Below are 24,203 nucleotides of genomic sequence, written 5' to 3'. Positions count from 1 at the left end.
AAAGCACGCCACGATTTGAAATTGAATTCCAATACCAACATTTCTTGCCTTTTATTTCTATTTTCCTTGGCTCAATATTAGTTTTCAACATACGTAATCATCCTTAGGTCTGTTTAGCAGGAGAAAGAAAATAAATCCCTTTTTATTGAGTCCCTACATATTTGCCGGCCATGTGCTTTTACTTTAATGATCCGCACAGATCTGATTTGATTGAATATTTCACTTGGATAAGTCTTAAGATATGGTAAAAAAAAAGTTTAATTTAGCATAATTACCTTTTAAGTCAGTCGGTTGGTGAGTCACATTTGACGACAGAGACACATCTGCTCTCTAAGTAAATACAGATGTTTTATGTAATCTCAGCTCTAATGGATGGAATATATACACATTTGCTTTTATGTGAAAGTGTTTGATGTATGCTCCAGTCATCTAAGTGGTTTTCTTTAGTTTTTTTGCCCAAGTTGCCTGGTTTGTCTGTTGGTCCAGTCATCATTCATCCGTCTGTGTTTGAGTATCTTGTCAGAGACAGTAGCCCAGACGTGCTTGCAGCTCCTCATCATCATTCAAAGACAATTATTATTGCAATTGCCATATTGTTGTTATTCATCTGTGACATGTCTTTCTTTGTGTAGCACCTAAAAGTGAGAAGCCACAGGATAAATCCAGGATCTCCCTCAAAACCGCTAGTCTGCAACGGTCCCGTTCGGACGCCGGAAGGGACCATCAAGGAGAGCACCGCAAGCCCCCGTCAGGTTTAGCGAAACCCGCGGCCGGCGCCTCCTTCGGCTACAAGAGGCCACCGACGGCCACCGGTACCGCCACTGTGATGACAGCAGGGGGCGCCACCATCTCCAGTGGCTCTGCGACTGTGGACAAAATCCCCAGGTCTTCTGGCATCCCCATGAAGCCCGTGGGAGGAGGGACGCCCTCGGGGGGTCGGAAGAACAGTTTCGATGCCAGCAGCGAGCAGAGCTTCCTGGGGCCCAACGCCCGAAACGGCATTCAGTACCGCAGCCTGCCTCGACCGGCCAAGTCCAGCACGTTCAGCGTGATCGGTCGCTCTGCGGCTCGGCCCATTGACCCCGGTCTGTTGACTCTGAAAGCCGTGCCCGTGTCCTCCACGGGGCCCCGGATGAAAGAGCCCGGTAGCTGTAAGACGTCGAATCGAGCGAGCGCAGGCCCGGTGAACATGACGGACCGGGAGAAGGAGAAGGAGAGAGCCAAGGCCAAGGCGGACCTGGACTGTGGCTCTCTGAAGGGAGAGTCCACGGGGGGCGAGTCCACGATGAAGCTGCCCGGCTTGAGACGGACCAGCAGCGGCAAATACCCCGAACTGTCCTCGCCCACCACACCAAGGTGTCGCATGTAAATATGACTTGAAAGGGAGGGTTTCATTGGGCTGAGGTATCAAGCCATAACAAAATGGTTCAAAATGTGAAACCCTAAAACAACATTCTAGAGCTTTTTCTCTTTCCCTGAACAGTGTCCCAGTTACTCCAGTTAATCCACAGAGCTCAATGGGAACATTGTTTCCTTGGATTTATGTTTCTGTCGAACTGTAATGCCAGGAATCTTTAGAGGCAGATACGTCAAAACCGTGGCAACTTTAACCACAATTATCTGCATTGCTCTACACGGCCGGTGAAAATAAACTGGAATGTATACACACCGGGTTTTTAAATTTCCGTATTATAACGTCTTTTTTCTTCTGCCTGATCCCCAGGATGCTGAACACTAAGTCTCTGGGTCGTCCACCCAGCTTGGCCCACCAGGACACGGTCAACTGCAACAATCTGGATTACTGTGTGACCCTCCAGGACCTCCCGCCCAAAGTCCCCCCTTACTCCAAGCTGCAGGACCTCGCTGCGTCCCACACCTCCTCCCGCCTCACCATGAGCCCAGCGCCGGTGCTCCACATCGATTCCCCCGGCTCCTACACCAGCGAGAGCCTGAGTCTCGGCGGATCGCCCCTGCTCTACCCCAAGCTGTCTGGCATGCACCGCAGCATGGAGTCCCTGCCGCTCCACATGAGCGTGCCGTCCAGTGCGACGTTTGTCCGAACTGAGATGCATGACAAGGATGAGAGTGGTGCGGGAACCTGGGGAGCCGGCAGCAGGACGTCCCTCAACCTCACAGACAGGTAAGTCATATCTAACATGGATGTATCAAACGTGTGCAATAAATGCAAAATAAATAAATATATATATATATATTAAATAAATATATATTAATATAAATATAAATTTTAATATATTATATATAAATATATATATATATATATAAATAAATATATATATAAATATATAAATAAGCTTCACCATGACCAAATAAATCCCATAAGCTAGTCGTGTTTCAGGGGGCAGACACATTGCGATCTTTAACTGCTGCTTCAAGGGAAAACTACGCAGGATATGCTGATAAATCTCGCTGAATAAAAAGTGACAACTGACAGCTCTGGGTTTGAAGATGAGATGGAAAAAAAGAGGACTGGTATGCTCTGAAGAAGCAGGATGAGAGGAAATCAGAGTGACAGGCGTCTAACCCCTATATATATATATAAGTAAAAAGCCACTTTTTCCGTCTTCTTATGAACCAATACTGGTACCGGTGTGCAGTTGAGCCACTGTTTCACTGTGAAGACATCCGACTCTGGGTTATACGCTTATTGGCAGACAGCCAGCCATGTTTTATGGGCCTTTTCCGGGATTGGAAAACTCTAAGGTGTCATTTAAAAGTTGGAGGGCTGACTCCATCGGAAAAAAAACTGACCGACAAGGTGGAGATGGTCAGAATCTTTTCCTGACAATATTTCTAAATATAACTTTTTGGCAGTTTTAAGCGATACAAGTCAGAGAAAAAGTATTAGAAGAGAAACCCTTGAGATGTCCTCTGAAAAAGAAAAAAAAAGTTTTACATTTATGGTACTGTTAGTGTAAAAGAAACCTATCATCTTCATAAGAAGTATTCCCAATGACTGTTTAATCTCCATTATCAATGTTTTATTCTCTTCTTCACAGCTTGCAAGCCGACAGAAACACCTTGCCGAAGAAAGGCTTAGAGTACGTCACAACAATTGCAGTCCAAGCATCTATCTGACGCTGCGCTGCATCTTCGTGGTTGGAAGTAAAAAAAATCTAAATGTTCTTTTCTCAGACGCTACGGCTCAAGCCTGTCGGACAGCGACGGCCAACCGGGGAGACGCCACTCCCACAACATAGTGAGCATGGCCGAGAGCGAGAGCCCCCCCCAGCTGCCGTCTCCCACCCGCTCGCTCCTCCTCCCCTCCTCGGGCAAGGCTCCCCTCACCAACGTGGGTGAGTCTGCTCGCTCCGCTGGGATGCCAAGTTCTGAAAACAGTCCACGCCTTGAAACTAATCGAGAACTAATAAGCCATCCGTCTAACCGCTGATTATGATGGAGGGCAGCGGCATGAAGTTCCCACTCAGAGGAATGTCCAGCTTTGACTTTACAGTGAGAAAAAAGGTTGACACTAGAGAGCAATAATACATCTAGTCATCTCAAGAAAGTGATTATCAAAATGGTATCATATATATATATATATATATATATAATATATTATATTATATGTGAAAATAACGGTCCTACATCTGCTTTCATATAGTCTCGAGTTAAAGTCTGAATTATGTTGGAGATGGAAGCCACAGCCTATATTTAGCTCCTTGACTGTTGTGGAACTGTCGTGTTTCCTTTCACTGAGTCATCAGAATAATCGTGCTAAGCCTCGGTGTGTGTGTGTGTGTGTGTGTGAATACAGAACTGTCCTACGGCCTTATCTGTGCCACTCACTGTCCTTCCAAACATCTCTCTTGTCCGACAGTTGCCCCGATTTCCTGCGGCACCCCGAGGATCTCGCGCTCCAACAGCATCGGCCCACCCAGCGAGTCGGACTGCGATCTCTATGGCTCCTCCCCCCTGGGCAGCAGCATGTCCCTGGCCGACCGGCCGAAAAGCATGATGCGCTGCGGGTCTTTCCGGGAACCGGGGGATGACGGTGAGCCTGCTCCGCTGGGCCGCCGCCCCCCGTGCTAGGGAGTCGCCCAACGTGGCCTCAAATGAAACGAAGCTGTCCACTCATACGGCACGCAATCTGTTCAGGAGAATGCCAGAAGGACGTTTGTTTTCATGAACAAGGAGAGCAGAGAGAGTCCCGGGGCATTTGTTTCAGATTAATAGTGAGTTATGGACTGAGGACTGAAAGGCACTATCTGTGCTCCCAAAGTAAACAAATGAGGAACCTCCCCACCAATAATTCAAACCTGCTTTCACTTTTCGATAATGTGCAGGCTTTTTAATACACTTTCTAGCTCAAACTCCCAAGTTCTTAATGTATTTAAATGCGATAACAAAGGTTTGTTTACAACAGATCCTCACTCATGTCTGTAAATGTGCGTCATTGATATGTTCTCACTTAGCTGAGTGAGTTTGAGGTATTACATTGTCTTCAGGGTCGTCAGCAATAGAAACGACGTCATTCATGCTCCTGCTTTCATTTATTTTATTTGTTTCCGGGGATAGCGGGACTCGGGTCAATTTTGTATTTTAATATGTAAAATCCCTTCCTTTCCTGTTTCAGTGCATGGCTCCGTGCTCTCTTTGGCGTCCAACACTTCATCCAACCATTCCTCGGTGAGTGGATGCAACCAACATGTCCAGTGTCATGTTACTTCTGCTGGTGTTCAGTGCTTTGTGACGCGTGTCCCGTCTTCAAGAAGCAAAGTGATCATTTAAGACAGCTTGGAGAGAATCAAGTAGCTTTTTGAAAGTCATTCGTGGACAACGTGCAGGAAAATCTGGCATGCGTTCTGTTAAGTGGCCTTCCAGCCGTCCCCAGTTGGTAACAAGCCCTTTAGTGACCTGGTACGGCGTCCTGCGATTGGACAGCTATCTGACGCTGCGTCCACGTTTCTGTGTCGGCATTAGCGTCTCTCTATAAAAGTTCACTCGTATCATCACTGCCTCTAAAGTTAACGCCTCCTCCCTCGTCCCTCTTTTATTGCTCATTTGCTTTCACCATGCCTTCATTAGAATGAGGAGAGGATACAAGGGGAGGTAAGCTCAAAAATGTCTTTTCTCTGCTTCATCCGTCATTTGCTGTTGAGCCGGGTCCATTCACCAGATGATGCTATCACTGCTCCGTCCCCGGGTCTCATAACTCCCTTCATTTTGTTTTATCTCTAATATACTTATAGCACGACATGCTACCATTTTAATAAATACATTCTCGGACCTCATACAATTCCCAGTGCATGAGAAAAGTGGTAAAAAGAATCTGTCATCCATTGATTAAATATTATTTAGTTTTCCTTCATATATATATATATATATATACAGAAATATGTGTATATATATATATATATAGAAATATGTGTGTATGTATATATATATATATACATACATACATATATATAGATATAGATATATATATATTGTTTTGTCATTTAAAACAAAAAAATATTTAGCAAATCAAACTATGAATTATTCTCTTTTAGTCCGAGGTTTTGTGTACAACACTGTCCGTACTGGGGCTTACTTTTCAATGGGTCCACAGCAAATCCGCAAGTTGAGGCGAGAGCTGGAGTCCTCCCAGGAAAAGGTTGCCGACTTGACCATGCAGCTCAGTGCCAACGTATGTATGATTCATTACCAAAATCTTTTTGGAAGATATTTTAGTTTTTATCGCTGTGATCAATCCAAAATGTAAATTACACCTTCGCTAGGTCACTGAGTTTGTAACCCACACAAACTGAAATAAAATACAGGTGTATCTAGTATCTGGCCTGCATGTCTGTGAGGGTGAGATGTGGGATGGATATGGTGTGAATCCGTGCCCGCTTAGGAAAAGGAGCATGAATCTTGATGCCGAGGGAGTGGAGACATCATGACACATCTAGGATCTACCAACCGACCCGACACTTGAATGATATTTTGATAGTATGAGGATGACGGGAGACGAAGGGGAAGTTCATCTCCTGAACAGCCCGTGGTCTTACTTACAGAAGGCGTGCCATATTTCACTCACATCTCGCCCCTGTTGCAACAATCCTTCAGTTCCCTAATCGTGATACAGTGTCACCTCGCAGCTTCTACATGCTTCAGTCTGGCTGTTTCCATCACATTCAACTTTTACCTTCACGCCACCAACCCCGATCCAATAGACAACATGTATGACCCACAGTCTTTACCCGCTGCCGTTGCTTATCAACTAACCTGGGTTGTTATACTGAGTGTGTGGATGCAGCGTGTGTATATGTTTGCCGTTTTAAGAAGTTTAAGCCCTCGCCTAACGCCACTGTCTCTCTCTTTTACGCTCTCGGGCGTACTGACTGCTGGACTTGCCTCTTCCACCTGCCCGCCTCCCGCTGACCCGCCCCTGTGGATTCTGGGTGGAGCAGGTCGGACAGGTTGGTTGAACTGTTGCTTCCAGAGCCCGCTCTCTCTCTCTCTCTCTCTCTCTGACGCTTCGGCATGATTCTGAGTGGACGGCATCTCCGTTGGGCTCGCTGTGTCACGGCTAAACCTCATCACCGACCTGGAAGCATGTTGGCAACTCATTGTTGTTTTCTCTCTACTTATATTTGGCACATTTGCTTGATAAATATCAGCAATATTATTGTCTATTCATTTTCCCAGCACCAATTTCTGACTATTCATCGATTTGAAGGCTAATAAGATACACATATTAACCTTTGGGGTCAATAACAGTCACACAGATTCAAGGAATCGCAAAGTATTCGATTATTCAAGAGGTGTGACCCCAAAGAAATACATGAGCAAATTAACGACACAGATAAATGACGGTTCGGACGACCCGGAGCAACGACGCGGCTGTTAGACCCGAGCCGTCTCTCTAAACTGTGGAGCCAGAGGAAGAAACTAAACCCAACTCAAATAAAGCCCCATAAGGAGGATTATCTGACACAACATTCAAGCAAAACATCACGCAGAATAGTTCACAATGTCTCAACAAGTTAATTACGATGGCGTCAGCCAAGGACTTTAGAAGAATTCTAATCGGCCACGCTATCATCAGCCCAAAGAGTGTGAGATGTCACGGCCGAAAGGTCAAACATGCTAGATGAGGTTGGTCACACCCCTGCCCTCCCTCACCACCACCCTAACATCCTATTTCATCCCTGACATCATCCACAGCTGTCCACTGCTCCATCCCCTCCCTCCTCTTCCAGCAGAAGGAGAAAGACATTTGCTTGTTGTGCTGTGAGCCTGTGAGGCTGCAGACTGACTCTCTTTTTTTTTCTCTCTCTCTCTCTCTCTCTCTCTTCTTCCTCTAAAGGCTAATCTGGTAGCAGCTTTTGAACAGAGCTTGGCGCTGATGACGGCACGCCTGCAGACCCTGTCGGTCTCCTCGGACCAAAAGGTATGTGTCACCATTGACTTGTTAAACCAACTGAGACACGTGTGACCGTTGACATTGGATTGCACGAGAAAACAAATCCATGACACCTCAAGAAACACTCGATGAATATCATTCTATAAAAGCACAATGGTGTTTCTTCGCCCTCAATGAATACATGATGACACACTTTTGGCCCGATTATCATACAACAGCATCGACTATAAAGCAATATTCTTTATTGCTACCAGGTGACAAACCTTCCTGTAGAGGGATTTCCATATTGTCCCGAGCCTCTCATTTTGTATATGTTTTACCTTTATTTAGCCAGGATAATCCCATTTAGGTGTAAAGAAGTTTCACACAAGCACCGCATAAAAAACACAGATAATAGACTTAAAAGAGTTAAAAACAACAAACATTTTCACATGAAAAAGAGGCGGCAGACTTAGAAACCAGCAAGGTGCATCCATCATGCTGCTAGACTTACGAATCCATTTCCACATGTTGCACAATCTTTTGTTTGAAGGACTTTGTTGTCTCATTAAACTGTTGTTTACACAGATTGATATGTTCCATCTTCAGGACTCCGAGCTCACGGAGCTGAAGGACACCATCGAGGTTCTGAGGGTCAAAAGCACAGAGGCCCAAGAAATCATTCACGGGGCTCTCAGCACGCCGGAGATCGAGCCGAAAGGTAGAGAATATTATAAAAATGCATCCAAGCAAAGATGAAGGTCGGATTTTCAAAAGCTCCCCTCTCGTTAATCAACGCGCTCTCTTTTCTGCTGGGATGTAGAACCGCTGATCAATCGGCAGAACTCGTCCGAAAGCATCTCCAGCCTCACCAGCAACACCAGCCACTCGAGTATCGGTAGTCTGAAAGAGCAGGAGGCCAAGAAGAAGAAGAAGAAGAGCTGGGTGAGACCACGCAGGCAGAATCTAGAGGTCGCACTGGTTAGGGATATTGTTGGGTGTGTCTGAGCAGACAGGTTGTTTCCTTCAGATCCATAGGGAAAGTTATGGAAGCTATCAACCCGTTTTTGTTATTGAATTGAACAGTTCAGCGCGTCTGGCTATCTCATAAATGTCAAATTCATCCAACATCGAATTCAGTGATGGTCTTTAATGCACATTTTGCAATTTCAAGGGTTTAGAGATCTTTTTTTTTGTTGCTCCCATGTTCTTACTGAACAATTTGGGCAAAATAATACAATATGCAAAAAAAAAAAAAAGAACAATAAGGATACAAATGAAGAATAATACAATTTAACAGATATACGGAAATTATGGCTATATTTGATCAAGAAAGAAAGAAGAAGCAGCTGTAGTCTTTCCTGCATGTGTGTGTGTTTGCGTCGTCCCATCTTGTTCCAAGTCTGTTATTAAGTATGACTCTGGTCTCTCCTTCATGCTGCCCTGCTTTTTATTTTAGGTCTTTGAGGTGAGTGATGTTGCCACAGTAACCAAACCCCCCCCCCTCCTCCAGCCTGCATGCACCTTATGAGTCATACTTGTGGAACGTTTTGAAACTCAGTCGTCTGCGTCTCCTTAAAGCTCAAAACACAGAAACACTTTAGTTTATCGCATATTTGATCATATTAAACTGTTAAATGACACAATCAGGCTTCATGTACTTTAAGTTAACTTGTTTTATAATACTGAATACGTCAAACTGCTCAATGAAGATAAAAACGTTGAATGGAAAATGTTTTTCAGAAACTGTTAATTTTGCTTGATACATCTCCAGTTAAAAAAAATAAAATATATGGTTTATTTATTTCTTTCAATTCCTTTTAAACATTAAACCAAGTGAGCTTTAGGCTTATGTTACTGTCCACTGTTTAAAATTATTATTTTTTAAATGCATAGAAGGAGGACAAGTGGAGCGGATGACAGTGGAAGACGTGTCATATCTGATCGAAGCAGCTACATTTTTAATACTTTGGTTTTAAGACCCATCATTCGTCTCAGTCCCATGTTTCTTCTTTGTACAGTTACGCAGCTCCTTCAACAAGGCCTTCAGTAAGAAGGGCTCCAAGCAGTCGGGGCCGTATGCTGACATTGAGGAGATTTCCACCCCAGAATCCTCTGCACCTTCCTCCCCTCGAGTCCACCACCTTGGGAACCACCCTCAGTTGTCAATGAAATCCTCTTCATCATCAGGGTACGCCTCTCTACAGCAAATACTTAGAATTACGTGATGACATAAGAATACATTAGATTTCATGAACAACAATGTATGTGAATATACAGATTATATTATTACAAGACTCGATGTGGTCTGCACTCGTGTTGCTGTATCTTTGTTTGAAATGGGTCCAGTATTTAGGAAGAATGCTGCAAGAAAACACATCTTATTTCTGTGTATGGTCATTTCCATCATGTGGTCAGACACTGACCACACGCTAACAATCTGAGGTTGTCAAGAGGCACAAATGAGCACTTTTAGTGGAAATTGCTCGATATGATTACTTCACAGCCTGGTCTGCAGCTTGATCCCACATTTGAAGAATATGTGAGAACAGGGTCCAGGTTGATTAACCGAAATGATTCTTTAGTAGCTGTCTAGTGATCCTTTAGTTTAGTATCTGTCTTTCTAGTGATCCTTTAGTTTAGTATCTGTCTAGTGATCCTTTAGTTTAGTATCTGTCTGTCTAGTGATCCTTTAGTTTAGTATCTGTCTAGTGATCCTTAAGTTTAGTATCTGTCTGTCTAGTGATCCTTTAGTTTAGTATCTGTCTGTCTAGTGATCCTTTAGTTTAGTATCTGTCTAGTGATCCTTTAGTTTAGTATCTGTCTGTCTAGTGATCCTTTAGTTTAGTATCTGTCTGTCTAGTGATCCTTTAGTTTAGTATCTGTCTGTCTAGTGATCCTTTAGTTTAGTATCTGTCTAGTGATCCTTTAGTTTAGTATCTGTCTTTCTAGTGATCCTTTAGTTTAGTATCTGTCTAGTGATCCTTTAGTTTAGTATCTGTCTGTCTAGTGATCCTTTAGTTTAGTATCTGTCTAGTGATCCTTAAGTTTAGTATCTGTCTGTCTAGTGATCCTTTAGTTTAGTATCTGTCTAGTGACCCTTTAGTTTCGTATCTGTCTGTCTAGTGATCCTTTAGTTTAATATCTGTCTAGTGACCCTTTAGTTTCGTATCTGTCTGTCTAGTGATCCTTTAGTTTAGTATCTGTCTAGTGATCCTTTAGTTTAGTATCTGTCTGTCTAGTGATCCTTTAGTTTAGTATCTGTCTGTCTAGTGATCCTTTAGTTTAGTATCTGTCTGTCTAGTGATCCTTTAGTTTAGTATCTGTCTAGTGACCCTTTAGTTTCGTATCTGTCTGTCTAGTGACCCTTTAGTTTAGTATCTGTCTAGTGATCCTTTAGTTTCGTATCTGTCTGTCTAGTGATCCTTTAGTTTAGTATCTGTCTAGTGATCCTTTAGTTTAGTATCTGTCTGTCTAGTGATCCTTTAGTTTAGTATCTGTCTAGTGATCCTTTAGTTTCGTATCTGTCTGTCTAGTGATCCTTTAGTTTAGTATCTGTCTAGTGATCCTTTAGTTTAGTATCTGTCTGTCTAGTGATCCTTTAGTGTAGTAGCTGTCTGTCTAGTGATCCTTTAGTTTAGTAGCTGTCTGTCTAGTGATCCTTTAGTTTAGTAGCTGTCTGTCTAGTGACCCTTTAGTTTAGTAGCTGTCTGTCTAGTGATCCTTTAGTTTAGTATCTGTCTGTCTAGTGATCCTTTAGTTTACTATCTGTCTGTCTAGTGATCCTTTAGTTTACTATCTGTCTGTCTAGTGACCCTTTAGTTTCGTATCTGTCTGTCTAGTGATCCTTTAGTTTAATATCTGTCTAGTGATCCTTTAGTTTAGCATCTGTCTAGTGACCCTTTAGTTTAGTATCTGTCTGTCTAGTGATCCTTTAGTTTCGTATCTGTCTGTCTAGTGACCCTTTAGTTTAGTAGCTGTCTTGTGATCCTTTAGTTTAGTATCTGTCTGTCTAGTGATCCTTTAGTTTAATTAGCTGTCTGTCTAGTGATCCTTTAGTTTAGTATCTGTCTGTCTAGTGACCCTTTAGTTTAGTATATGTCTGTCTAGTGACCCTTTAGTTTAGTAGCTGTCTGTCTAGTGATCCTTTAGTTTAGTATCTGTCTGTCTAGTGATCCTTTAGTTTACTATCTGTCTGTCTAGTGATCCTTTAGTTTACTATCTGTCTGTCTAGTGACCCTTTAGTTTCGTATCTGTCTGTCTAGTGATCCTTTAGTTTAATATCTGTCTAGTGATCCTTTAGTTTAGTAGCTGTCTTGTGACCCTTTAGTTTAGTAGCTGTCTGTCTAGTGGCCCTTTAGTTTAGTAGCTGTCTTGTGACCCTTTAGTTTAGTAGCTGTCTGTCTAGTGATCCTTTAGTTTAGTAGTTGTCTGTCTAGTGATCCTTTAGTTTAGTAGCTGTCTGTCTAGTGATCCTTTAGTTTAGTATCTGTCTGTCTAGTGATCCTTTAGTTTAGTAGCTGTCTGTCTAGTGATCCTTTAGTTTCGTATCTGTCTGTCTAGTGACCCTTTAGTTTAGTAGCTGTCTTGTGACCCTTTAGTTTAGTAGCTGTCTGTCTAGTGGCCCTTTAGTTTAGTAGCTGTCTTGTGACCCTTTAGTTTAGTAGCTGTCTGTCTAGTGATCCTTTAGTTTAGTATCTGTCTGTCTAGTGATCCTTTAGTTTAGTATCTGTCTGTCTAGTGATCCTTTAGTTTCGTATCTGTCTGTCTAGTGACCCTTTAGTTTAGTAGCTGTCTTGTGACCCTTTAGTTTAGTAGCTGTCTGTCTAGTGGCCCTTTAGGTTAGCAGCTGTCTTGTGACCCTTTAGTTTAGTAGCTGTCTGTCTAGTGATCCTTTAGTTTAGTAGTTGTCTGTCTAGTGATCCTTTAGTTTAGTAGCTGTCTGTCTAGTGATCCTTTAGTTTAGTATCTGTCTGTCTAGTGATCCTTTAGTTTAGTAGCTGTCTGTCTAGTGATCCTTTAGTTTAGTAGCTGTCTGTCTAGTGGCCCTTTAGTTTAGTAGCTGTCTTGTGACCCTTTAGTTTAGTAGCTGTCTGTCTAGTGATCCTTTAGTTTAGTAGCTGTCTGTCTAGTGATCCTTTAGTTTAGTAGCTGTCTGTCTAGTGATCCTTTAGTGTAGTAGCTGTCTGTCTAGTGACCCTTTAGTTTAGTAGCTGTCTGTCTAGTGATCCTTTAGTTTAGTAGCTGTCTGTCTAGTGACCCTTTAGTTTAGTAGCTGTCTGTCTAGTGATCCTTTAGTTTAGTAGCTGTCTGTCTAGTGATCCTTTAGTTTAGTATCTGTCTGTCTAGTGATCCTTTAGTTTAGTCGCTGTCTGTCTAGTGATCCTTTAGTTTAGTATCTGTCTGTCTAGTGATCCTTTAGTTTAGTATCTGTCTAGTGACCCTTTAGTTTTGTATCTGTCTGTCTAGTGACCCTTTAGTTTAGTATCTGTCTAGTGATCCTTTAGTTTCGTATCTGTCTGTCTAGTGATCCTTTAGTTTAGTATCTGTCTAGTGATCCTTTAGTTTAGTATCTGTCTGTCTAGTGATCCTTTAGTTTAGTATCTGTCTGTCTAGTGATCCTTTAGTTTAGTATCTGTCTGTCTAGTGATCCTTTAGTTTACTATCTGTCTGTCTAGTGATCCTTTAGTTTAGTATCTGTCTGTCTAGTGATCCTTTAGTTTACTATCTGTCTGTCTAGTGATCCTTTAGTTTACTATCTGTCTGTCTAGTGACCCTTTAGTTTCGTATCTGTCTGTCTAGTGATCCTTTAGTTTAATATCTGTCTAGTGATCCTTTAGTTTAGTATCTGTCTAGTGACCCTTTAGTTTAGTATCTGTCTGTCTAGTGATCCTTTAGTTTCATATCTGTCTGTCTAGTGACCCTTTAGTTTAGTAGCTGTCTTGTGATCCTTTAGTTTAGTATCTGTCTGTCTAGTGATCCTTTAGTTTAAGTAGCTGTCTGTCTAGTGATCCTTTAGTTTAGTATCTGTCTGTCTAGTGACCCTTTAGTTTAGTATATGTCTGTCTAGTGACCCTTTAGTTTAGTAGCTGTCTTGTGACCCTTTAGTTTAGTAGCTGTCTGTCTAGTGGCCCTTTAGTTTAGTAGCTGTCTTGTGACCCTTTAGTTTAGTAGCTGTCTGTCTAGTGATCCTTTAGTTTAGTAGTTGTCTGTCTAGTGATCCTTTAGTTTAGTAGCTGTCTGTCTAGTGATCCTTTAGTTTAGTAGCTGTCTGTCTAGTGATCCTTTAGTTTAGTATCTGTCTGTCTAGTGATCCTTTAGTTTAGTAGCTGTCTGTCTAGTGATCCTTTAGTTTAGTATCTGTCTGTCTAGTGACCCTTTAGTTTAGTAGCTGTCTTGTGACCCTTTAGTTTAGTAGCTGTCTGTCTAGTGGCCCTTTAGTTTAGTAGCTGTCTTGTGACCCTTTAGTTTAGTAGCTGTCTGTCTAGTGATCCTTTAGTTTAGTAGCTGTCTGTCTAGTGATCCTTTAGTTTAGTAGCTGTCTGTCTAGTGATCCTTTAGTGTAGTAGCTGTCTGTCTAGTGATCCTTTAGTTTAGTAGATGTCTGTCTAGTGATCCTTTAGTTTAGTAGCTGTCTGTCTAGTGACCCTTTAGTTTAGTAGCTGTCTGTCTAGTGATCCTTTAGTTTAGTAGCTGTCTGTCTAGTGACCCTTTAGTTTAGTAGCTGTCTGTCTAGTGATCCTTTAGTTTAGTAGCTGTCTGTCTAGTGATCCTTTAGTTTAGTATCTGTCTGTCTAGTGATCCTTTAGTTTAGTAGCTGTCTGTCTAGTGATCCTTTAGTTTAGTAGCTGTCTGTCTAGTGATCCTTTAGTGTAGTAGCTGTCTGTCTAGTGATCCTTTAGTTTAGTAGCTGTCTGTCTAGTGATCCTTTAGTTTAGTAGCTGTCTGTCTAGTGACCCTTTAGTTTAGTAGCTGTCTGTCTAGTGATCCTTTAGTTTAGTAGCTGTCTGTCTAGTGACCCTTTAGTTTAGTAGCTGTCTGTCTAGTGATCCTTTAGTTTAGTAGCTGTCTGTCTAGTGATCCTTTAGTTTAGTATCTGTCTGTCTAGTGATCCTTTAGTTTAGTCGCTATCTGTCTAGTGATCCTTTAGTTTAGTAGCTGTCTAGTGATCCTTTAGTTTAGTAGCTGTCTGTCTAGTGATCCTTTAGTTTAGTATCTGTCTAGTGATCCTTTAGTTTAGTAGCTGTCTGTCTTGTGATCCTTTAGTTTAGTAGCTGTCTGTCTAGTGATGCTTGTCACTGCCTGACATCTCTAATGTGATCTTATTTGAACTGAATACCTCCAGGCTCTGTGAGGAAGACGACGAGGCGGGCGATGATAAGGTCGTAACAGAACTGCGTACCGAGCTGTGGGCGAAGGAGCGCAAACTGACGGACGTCCGCCTGGAGGCTCTGAGCTCCGCCCATCAGCTGGAGCAGCTGCAGGACGCCATGGACAACATGCAGGTATGTGCGCTACCTTTCACTTCTAAAACAATGTCCTCTCGATAAACTTGGTATCTGCAGTGCTCCTGGAGATGCTAAAAGCATTTAGGATTTTTAAAAATCTCCACACTGTGCAAATATTTCGCTCGAGGACAACGTTTGTGTAACGTATAAAGTCAAACTGCCATCTTTTATTGTTTAATTAGATTATTCCTACCCAGAGCCTTTCATAAAAACATGACCACTGTAGCGGAGGTGTGAGGATGATTGATGGAAATGGCTTCCCCCTCTCTTCTGGGATTTTTGTCCTCAGTCAAAAGTGGAGAACCTGAAGGCCGAGAACGACCACCTGAAGACAGGCACCCTGTCCCCCTGTCCATCCCCCGGACCCTCCAGCTCCGTGTCCCAGTCCTCGGGCCTCACTGCTCTGGGAAGCTCGTCGCCTCGGCAGTCCGTAGCCATGCACATGCCCAAGAGCTACAGCAGGGGGCCGAGCGAGAGCAGCAGCTCAGGTACAGCGACGACGTGTCGGAATGTGGAAGACATGGAGGCATAGCACTCAGATTAAATGTGATTTATTGCACATGATTAAAAATTAATTAACTGTCAATACTGTCTGATGTGGTTTGACACGTATTACTTACTTCATAGTTGGATTATACTTTATGTGCAAATGTATATCATGTCGGCATTTAGAGTTTTTTGCTCAGAGGAAGTTTACACTTTATTATAAAAGAGATACCTACTAGCCTGTAAATCATCTCATGTATACTGTACATGTGCCCCATCTGCAAGCAAAAGAACCCAACATATTCTCGCAGTCTTTTAAAACTATTTTTCTGACAGCCATTATTAATCTGCACTTTCAGTTACGGTACGACAAAGAAATGTCACATCTCATTATTTGAATATAATCCTCCCCTTGTGTTTGTAACTTCAGATACGGATGTAATATCTTATATCTAATATCTGCTCCGTACAAGTTATTATTTTTTTAAGTTTACTAATTTACACATACATGTACCACCATAAACTGCAAAACAATGTCCTTTGTTTGGCATTCTTTGTCATATAATATTTCTTCGTATTCGACTTGTGTCACCGTCGCTCCACTTATTCCTTTCTTCCATCTCTTTCCTCCTCCGCAGACGTCTTCTTTGCAGACTCTCCCAGTCTTTCCTCGCAGAGGGACGACCACCGTGTCCGGGTGGTGATTTGCGTCGCAGACTTACACGTCTTCAAAGACGTAAGACTTTTTGAACATTTGTCGTCTTTCCTCCGTCAGACCAAATAAACACGATTTCACATGTTTTGCCGCTCTTTCCACCGACAGGAGGTCAAACAGCAGGACTTCTTCGTCGGCACCGTCAGGGTGAATGGCCGGATGGACTGGCCCATGCTGGACTCGGCAGTCAGCCAGGCTTTTAAGGCGAGTCCCCTTCATTCTGACGTCTTTGTCCACCGCGACATGTCCCAGGACTGAATGTGCAGCCGGCATTGGGATGTGACAGATGTTGGCTGTGATACATTACGAGGGGGCAACATCAAATCAGACTCGGACAGATGTAATCATTTCTCCTTTTCTATTCATTTTAATTCCAGGTGTACATAGCCAAGGTGGACCCCACTTCTAGTCTGGGCCTGTCGACAGACTCCATCTACAGTTACAGTATGGGCCACATCAAGAGAGTGCTGGGAGGAGAATCTCCAGAGACGCAGCCCTCCCGCTGCATGTCCCGAGGCCCCGGCAGCATCACCGTGGCCCTGAAAGGTCTGTGGGGAAATGTGGCCTGGATGGGTTATTTGTACCTGATGGGCAGTTGGTTAAAAGATCCATAAATTACCACACATATATCTTTTTTTTTTAAAGAGTAAAAGGTGAACACAATTAGTAAAAGAAGTTACAATCGTAGTGGAAAGAGAGAAAGCCGAGAGAAAGCGGCATGGCTGGAGATATGCTCATGCATGGCTGAGAGTATGAAACATTTTTATCTTTGCTAATGGTGTCTCGGTTGGAATCCAGAGGGCAAGAATTTAAATCCTAAGTGCGGGGGGAGGCTGTCAGATATAATGGATTCTGCCTTCCCTAACTGTTTATTATACAGTTCAGATAGATTTCTCAGTTGAGTGCCAATCACTGCGCCGCTGTCTGCATATCAGCCACTAAATGAAAAGGGGAAATAAATGGAAGAGGTGCAGACTGATTCAATACAGTTTATATAAAACAACGCAGATCCACGATCCCCACGCGTGGGACGCGTCGGGGGATACGTAATCAGGTTTCCGGTCTCAATCCCATCATTAGCTGTTGAAGTGTTGATCTGACCAGTTTAACCGTCTAATCCAAGTCCCAGCCGGGCGCTCATGTTGATCGGACTACATTTGGACGTGTTTAGTTCAGTGTTGCTTATTTTGATTTACAACTCTGATTTAGGTCCAACGTGCATCCAGTTACATTTAACAGCCTCCATCACACAGCAAAAACTAAACTCCTTGATCCCCCAGCCGGCAGCTGATGAACTCATCGGTACGACAACATTATGTGTTGTTTCTCTGGAAATAGCCAAATAGCTGCATGCCACGCATACGAGCTCAACATTGTCATCACGAGTACAGGTTGGTCTCACTTTTAAAGATTATATATTTACACAACAGCGGTGCTTTTTGGTTGGGAGTCGCACTTTAATGCGGAGCCCGTCGGCGATGCTAAACCAGAGCTTAGAGGTTCTGGTTTAATAGACCTTTTGCATTCAGGAATGCTGGCAGCGGGGCAGCAGCGGCCCGGACAGGTCTCTGGGTAACATGATCTCAGTGCAGCCCGGCCCAGCTGGTCCACCAGCCTCAGACACTTGGGCCCCTGAGATGCTAAGGCGGAGCATGAGACTCCTGCAGGCTGTGGGGGGTGGGGGTGGGGGGGACTTCCTACACTTGATGCAAAGTTATTTTCAGACCTTGTACTCCATGTTACTTCTAAAGGACAAGCGAGGGGATTGAAATCTGTTTTCTCGCTCCTCTTGTTTCCAATGGAGACTCTTTTTAGTTTAGATATTAACAGATTTTTTTTTTTAAAGAGACGGCTAACGGTGCGAATGACGCCAGCTGTGCTCGCACAGCTCCCCTGCATCGACGCCGTCTCTTTTCAAGTATCACGCGTAAGTTCATCACCAATCAACGTAGTCCATTCTCCCTTTTTCTTTTCTATATTCAGGGTTGAAGGAGAAGTGTGTGGACGGCCTGGTATTCGAAACCCTCATTCCCAAACCCATGATGCAACACTACATCAGCCTGCTGCTCAAACACCGCCGTCTCATCCTGTCTGGGCCGAGCGGGACGGGCAAGAGCTACCTCGCGTCCCGGCTGGCCGAGTACCTGGTGGACCGCAGCGCCCGCGAAGTCACCGACGGCATCGTGGTCACTTTCAACATGCACCGCCAGTCGTGCAAGGTGACCGAGGGGGGGAGGCGACTCGCGTCGCCCGGTGCGTCGCGTTTGTCCGTTTCCTGTCCTCACGGGCCGCTCTCTCTCTTTCACACTCTTTGTCTCCTCAGGATCTGCAGCTTCACCTTTCCAACCTGGCCAATCGAATCGATCGGGAAACCGGCTCGTCGGAAGTGCCGCTCGTCATTATTCTGGACGACATCCACGTGCCGGCGTCCATCAGCGAACTGGTCAATGGCGCCCTCACCTGCAAATATCACAAATGGTGAGCGCCACGCGCGCAGACTGAAGCTCGCTGCAAGAGTATTTAATGTGATGTGTATCGTGACCTTAACGATGATGTCGTTTTTTGTTATCAGCCCTTACATTATTGGAACAAGCAATCAGCCGGTGAAGATGATTGCGAACCACGGCCTCCATCTCAGCTTCAGGTTGGTGAAGCGAATAATCCTGGAAGTATTTTCTTCTCCTGCAGGAGAGGCTTGAATATTCTGGCTGAATGTGTCCTGATTACAGGGACGTTCGATTTTTAGAGTAAACAAGTCAATACAATAAAAAGACATCTTAAAGCATGTCAATAGTAAACTGAGGTAATGTGTTCATATGTGAGCTGATATAGAGCATGATTTAATCCAGCTCCATTTCACTCAGCAATGAATACCAATAATGGTAGACAGAGTTTAATTTGTTATTATTGAGACTCAGTGAGTCATGAAAAAAACTAATAACTGTACAGAAAGAAATCTGAATTTTCTGTCAGTCATGACTTAATTTAGCTGATTTTAGTCTGAAGTTTGACAACAAATACAAACATCTCACTGTTATCTGCACTTGAGATGAGCCAATAGTCAAAAGAAAACCCTCTATTTCACCTTTGCAAAAACAGATACTCAAATATATACGAGTGGACTCTGAAAGCGTTAGAGTAATTAAAGTGCGTCACTAAACTGATGACAGGTGGTTTTAGTGATTGATTTTAGTGGATACAGCCACGTGACATGAAACAAGACCAAAATAACTAGTGAATTATTATATTCTGATTTTAGTGGTTTAATTGGGTTTTCTGTGGAAGAATGTAGAAGTACCATTTGTAGAGCTCAATCCAGTCACTTTAACTGTAAACTCAAGGATCTGATGTTGATAAAAGGGATAAAGGGTGTTATGGCAGTGGCTGAGGAAATAGCCCACTGATGTATTTTGATATGACTTTTATTCTGTGCCTTTTCATCATCTTAGGATGGTGACCTTCTCCAACAATGTGGAGCCAGCCAACGGCTTCCTGGTGCGCTACTTGCATAGGAAGCTGATGGAGTCGGAGGATGAGAAAAACCTGACCAACGAGGACCTGATCCAGGTGTTGGACTGGGTGCCCAAGCTGTGGTATCATCTGCACGCCTTCTTGGAGAAGCACAGCACGTCGGACTTCCTCATTGGTACGAGGCGCACGATCGGAGCCGGCCGCGTCTTCAGGGCGGAAGGAAGCAGGTTTTTAAAAAAAATCTGAGTTCTTCTTTCCCCTCCCGTGTCTCCTCAGGGCCTTGCTTCTTCCTGTCGTGTCCTGTCACGGTGGAGGAGTTCCGGTCGTGGTTCATTGACCTCTGGAACCACTCCATCATTCCGTACCTGCAGGAGGGGGCCAAGGACGGCATCAAGGTGAGAAACGGACCGGGAGGACCGTCGAGCTCACGGGCTCCCATTGAGCATGAGCCTCCCCCTTTAGGAGGTGCCGGTGGCTTACCCTTTCACGGGAAATATCGTGCTCTAATTTTACCGTTCTGGTATGTCGCAACACTTCAGGTCCACGGCCAGAAGGCGGTGTGGGAGGACCCGGTGGAGTGGGTGCGGGGCACCCTGCCTTGGCCTTCAGCGCAGGAAGACCAGGCCAAGCTGTTCCACTTGCCTCCCCCCAGCATCGGCTCCAGCAGCCCTGGTCAGCCCCTCGAGGAGAGGCCTCGCAAGGAGACTCCGCCCAGCTCCATGGAATCTGATCCGCTGGTAAGACGGCACTTGGTGGTCTTTTCTGAGAGTCGACGCTTCGTGAAATACTTGAAACCGAAGCGGATTTTTTTTTAGTATTGCTGATTCCTCTCGTCTCTCTCTCCTTTGTTCCAGATGGCGATGCTTCTGAAACTTCAAGAGGCTGCCAATTACATTGAATCCCCAGAAAGAGAAGACCCGAGTCTGCCTAAACTTTGAACACTTAACAATTAGCACTTCAACTTGTCTTTGTTTTTTCGTCCACTGTGATGACGCAGTGCTCATTCAGGAACACATTATCCCTTTAGGGTATATGGGGTGATTTAAGCCATCATTCCGGTAGGTTAAGAGTATAACTAGGTCATTACAATATAGAAACAGTTAGTTCAAAATACAGTATTTTCAAAAAGCCCATATTATATTACTTTATTGTGTATTTGACTGGATGATATACCCTATATTTTAGATTCCTTCACCACCACGTTAGCGCTCGGTACTCTTAGATCGGTGCTAAATGATCACTAAGAATCGTCTCAGCACTTCACACTTCAGGTGATTTCTGCAACAGCACACGTGCATCATGGGATATGGAGTGCTTGTCAACGGGAGCTGTTCTCACTTATGGTGACTCATGGTGGGAAAAGAGTATGACAGCATGACAGACGCGACTATTTATTGCAACGTTCTTTGGTACATATCTACTGTATAAGTCTTTCAAGGCCAAATCTTATACATATGCAATACTTAACGTTACGACCTGAGCAGGTGAAACAAATACAATGCCTTAAGAACAAAGACGCAAACATCATCTCAACTTCAGCAGAGAACACTGGTGCTTTCATCCACATCACCCCAGCGGTGACGGTCAGGAGTCAGGTATTTCTTCAGCTCTCCACATTATTTATTTCAATTCATTTTATTTTTTTATTTTTTATTTTTTCTACAATATCAAATTATAAAATCTGATATAATCAAGTATCAGTAGATGTTTTCACACACGTCTTCTTTATAATTTTTATGACTTATAAGTAAAAAAATTAAAAATTAAACTTGCTGTCATACTCTTTCGCATTAAATCCACCCGATGTCTAAGTGACGTGAGTTCATCCCTTTGCTGCTGCACGGTTCCTTTTGTTCAGGTACTTAATGTAGTCCCATGACCTGCTCCATGTGTCACCAGGTGTCACCAATGTTGCCGTATATATCAGGTATTATATATATATAACATTACAAACACCCTATGATTTAGCAGATTGAGCAAAATACTATTGGAACCCTTTTCAGATTTTTCTTTTCTAGAACTTTTATCTTGGAAAGTGTACATGATTTTATGTTCTTTCCCCCCAGATTCAGAGTAGCTACCGTATATATTATGTACATGCAATCAGGCTACGTCGCAGTTATTTTATCTATATTAGTTGGTGCAAATATCTAATATACTGAACCAAATACTGGACTTTAATAATGCATTTTGACTGTCTTGTTGTTTTAAGTTCAACGATGAATGTATAGAAAACACTTATAGGAAGCAACCATTTAACAGTTTGAATGCTTTTAAAGGAAGCCTTGTCCCGAAGCTCCACTGCAAAGCACATTTAACGAATTCTGAACAGAGGGACTTTGAATCTACCTATGCCCAGTTTCATTCGCAACCTTTCACCAACAGAATTTGCGAAAGAAAAATCTCATTCTCATGCTTATTATCATCATTTAGGTACTTTTGGCGCTCTTTAAACACGTCCCGAACTATAGACTTGCCGGGTAGGTTAGCAAAGAGTTGTGTGTCGTACGGTCGAACAGTCAAAATATCAAAGCAATGGGAAATATCATCTGGAAGATCATTTCCGATATTTTTAGGACGTGTTGTCAAAGAAAATGTTAGTCATTAACGTAGAGACGGTGAAGTCGTGCGGGGCATTGTGTGGCGTACGCCCGTGTTAACGTCGTACGGTATTCCTATTTAAGAACACTTTGGATACAAGACAGTGTTTTTTCTGAAGATTAAAAAGCTAAAGATGTAAACCCTCTCGGCGTAGCTGTTTGTGGAGACGCCCTCACAGAGTGAACGGCATCCTAAGTGGTCGTGCAAAAGTGTCGTCGAAATAATTCACCCGTCCATCCCAAGCCGCGTCGCTCCCCTCCACGTGGACAAAACTCCTGTAAATGAATGTCGGACCACGTTTTACGACCGCTCGATAAGAAAGTTTGAACATTTTAAAATTGTATCCGAGCCGCTTATTGCATCGCTATCGCACCGCGTTGCATAAGGCTGATGACAAAACGCCACGCTAATCCGCAGCTCTGATTGGTCACGTGTACCCACACACACACACACACACACACAAGATTTAGAGAAGAGCAAAATGATGCCAAAATGTGAGAATAATGTGAGTTATTGTAAATATTTCAGGTGTCGAAGTACCAACCCGTGGTCTGTTTCTGCAGGTCAACTCAAGCCATCCGCTCCTCATCTCACTCACTGGTTGTTGTGCCTGTTGCTCTGTAGTAGCTGTGACGTGTGTGTTTGCTTCCTAGTGTGTCTGGACTATAATGCAGCAACTTCTACTGGTGTTGGCACTCGGCGGGAGCTTTGTGTTGGCAGGTGAGCCTTAAAGAGAGGAGGATGTGTTGAGAACAGGGTGTATCGATGTAGTGAAAGACATGAAGCAGTTTGGAAGATGTCGCATGTGTTTTGTCCTTATGAATGGTCGGAATAAGTGTAAACGTTTAATTATGAGCCTGAAAGGTGGTGAGAATCAGCACTTCACTGTTTAATTCCATGTAGAATCCGAGCATATGAAGAGATGAATCTGATTTCTTTCGGCTATGCTGAGTCGTCATATTTTTGCAAAGCTTGTTGTGGACTAAACTAAGATTTAAAAACAATGTTCTGCGGTATCTAATGTCACTGACGTGCACATGTTAAGGGTTTCTAAGTGTTGTAAATGCATGTAAACTTGCTATGTGACGAGAAGGAGAAAAAAAACGACGTTGACAACAATGTATTGTTTAGGAAAGTCAGCCCAGATAATGTTTTTTCCTTTTTAATACTCCAAATATTTGATATTTCTTTTTTCTCTTTTTTCTAAAGAATCCTTTGTAAAACTTAATTTCTCTATTTTGTACAGGACATCATTGTAAAGATTGTAAATAGGTCGGCATTCTGGATGAGGCAACAATCATTGAGGAGGGAACGCAAAGAAATCATCCTTGAGAGAAAAGGGATGTTTCTTCAGAGTTGGGTCCAGTACATGGATACGGCATGTTTCTGAAGGCTTTCATCCACCTATCACTGGTTGTTGGAATCAATAAAATACATGTTATATTTATTCTGGTGCGTCTTGCGTGTCAGTTTGACAGTGTTGATTCTAGTAATGTAACTGTTCATTCAATGTTTTTAAGTTTTGCATTTTTCCATTTGCTTTAAGTCATCATATATAAATAATACAATATTGCTGTTTCCATATTAAACAATTAAAATTATATATAGTATGAAGTCAGTCAAAGTCAAAGTCAGTTTTATTTGTCAATTTTCCATATGTGCAAACATACAGAAGATCGAAATTGCGTTTCTCTTCTGTCCAACATAGTGAATTGTGCAACATATAGACAACATAGAGTGCAAAAATAGTAAAAAACATGTGAACATATAGACAACATGAACTCCCTAAATATATGGATTTACATAGATATCTAATATTTATATATGGCATTACATATTTATATATATATATATATATATATTTAATTTATCTTATATATATGATAAAGTACATGAATCATGAACAGCAATTAGCAATAAGATTAAATATCTATAAATATAATGTTATTGGTTTTGGAACAGTTTATGATGAGTTGATGAGAGATAAACAGAGATGGAGGTGATTAAACAATTTAAATTAGATATGTATAGTATGAACTGTATATATATATAATTATATATGTATCATAAGTAT

General features: G+C 42.8%; 1 protein-coding gene across 12 annotated transcripts in view; it reads left to right on the top strand.

Annotated features, from left to right (window-relative positions):
* nav1b (neuron navigator 1b) overlaps positions 1–23,577 on the top strand; it is a 70,682-nt gene extending 47,105 nt beyond the window's left edge. For 3 of the 12 annotated variants that reach the window (XM_056437502.1, XM_056437511.1, XM_056437509.1), the window contains 24 exons: positions 633–1,365; positions 1,724–2,140; positions 3,018–3,059; positions 3,154–3,314; positions 3,839–4,012; positions 4,595–4,647; positions 5,570–5,647; positions 7,313–7,396; positions 7,937–8,069; positions 8,172–8,293; positions 9,370–9,539; positions 14,694–14,853; positions 15,146–15,344; positions 15,981–16,078; positions 16,166–16,261; positions 16,435–16,603; positions 18,041–18,276; positions 18,381–18,535; positions 18,630–18,701; positions 19,507–19,703; positions 19,805–19,923; positions 20,068–20,265; positions 20,383–22,849; positions 23,376–23,577. In XM_056437502.1, the coding sequence (XP_056293477.1) occupies positions 633–1,365; positions 1,724–2,140; positions 3,018–3,059; positions 3,154–3,314; positions 3,839–4,012; positions 4,595–4,647; positions 5,570–5,647; positions 7,313–7,396; positions 7,937–8,069; positions 8,172–8,293; positions 9,370–9,539; positions 14,694–14,853; positions 15,146–15,344; positions 15,981–16,078; positions 16,166–16,261; positions 16,435–16,603; positions 18,041–18,276; positions 18,381–18,535; positions 18,630–18,701; positions 19,507–19,703; positions 19,805–19,923; positions 20,068–20,265; positions 20,383–20,466 (3,950 nt within the window). In that variant the 3' untranslated portion in view covers positions 20,467–22,849; positions 23,376–23,577. Of the gene's footprint in view, positions 1–632; positions 1,366–1,723; positions 2,141–3,017; positions 3,060–3,153; positions 3,315–3,838; positions 4,013–4,594; positions 4,648–5,569; positions 5,648–7,312; positions 7,397–7,936; positions 8,070–8,171; positions 8,294–9,369; positions 9,540–14,693; positions 14,854–15,145; positions 15,345–15,980; positions 16,079–16,165; positions 16,262–16,434; positions 16,604–18,040; positions 18,277–18,380; positions 18,536–18,629; positions 18,702–19,506; positions 19,704–19,804; positions 19,924–20,067; positions 20,266–20,382 lie in introns of all 12 variants that reach the window. The other 9 variants (XM_056437512.1, XM_056437513.1, XM_056437505.1 and 6 more) reach the window with 7 other exon arrangements.
* Positions 23,578–24,203: the final 626 nt, after the last annotated feature.

The sequence above is a fragment of the Pseudoliparis swirei genome, chromosome 18, assembly GCF_029220125.1.
Source record: "Pseudoliparis swirei isolate HS2019 ecotype Mariana Trench chromosome 18, NWPU_hadal_v1, whole genome shotgun sequence".
Classification (NCBI taxonomy): domain Eukaryota; kingdom Metazoa; phylum Chordata; class Actinopteri; order Perciformes; family Liparidae; genus Pseudoliparis; species Pseudoliparis swirei.
Note: the sequence above shows the minus strand (reverse complement) of the source record. Positions and strands in the feature narration are given on the sequence as shown.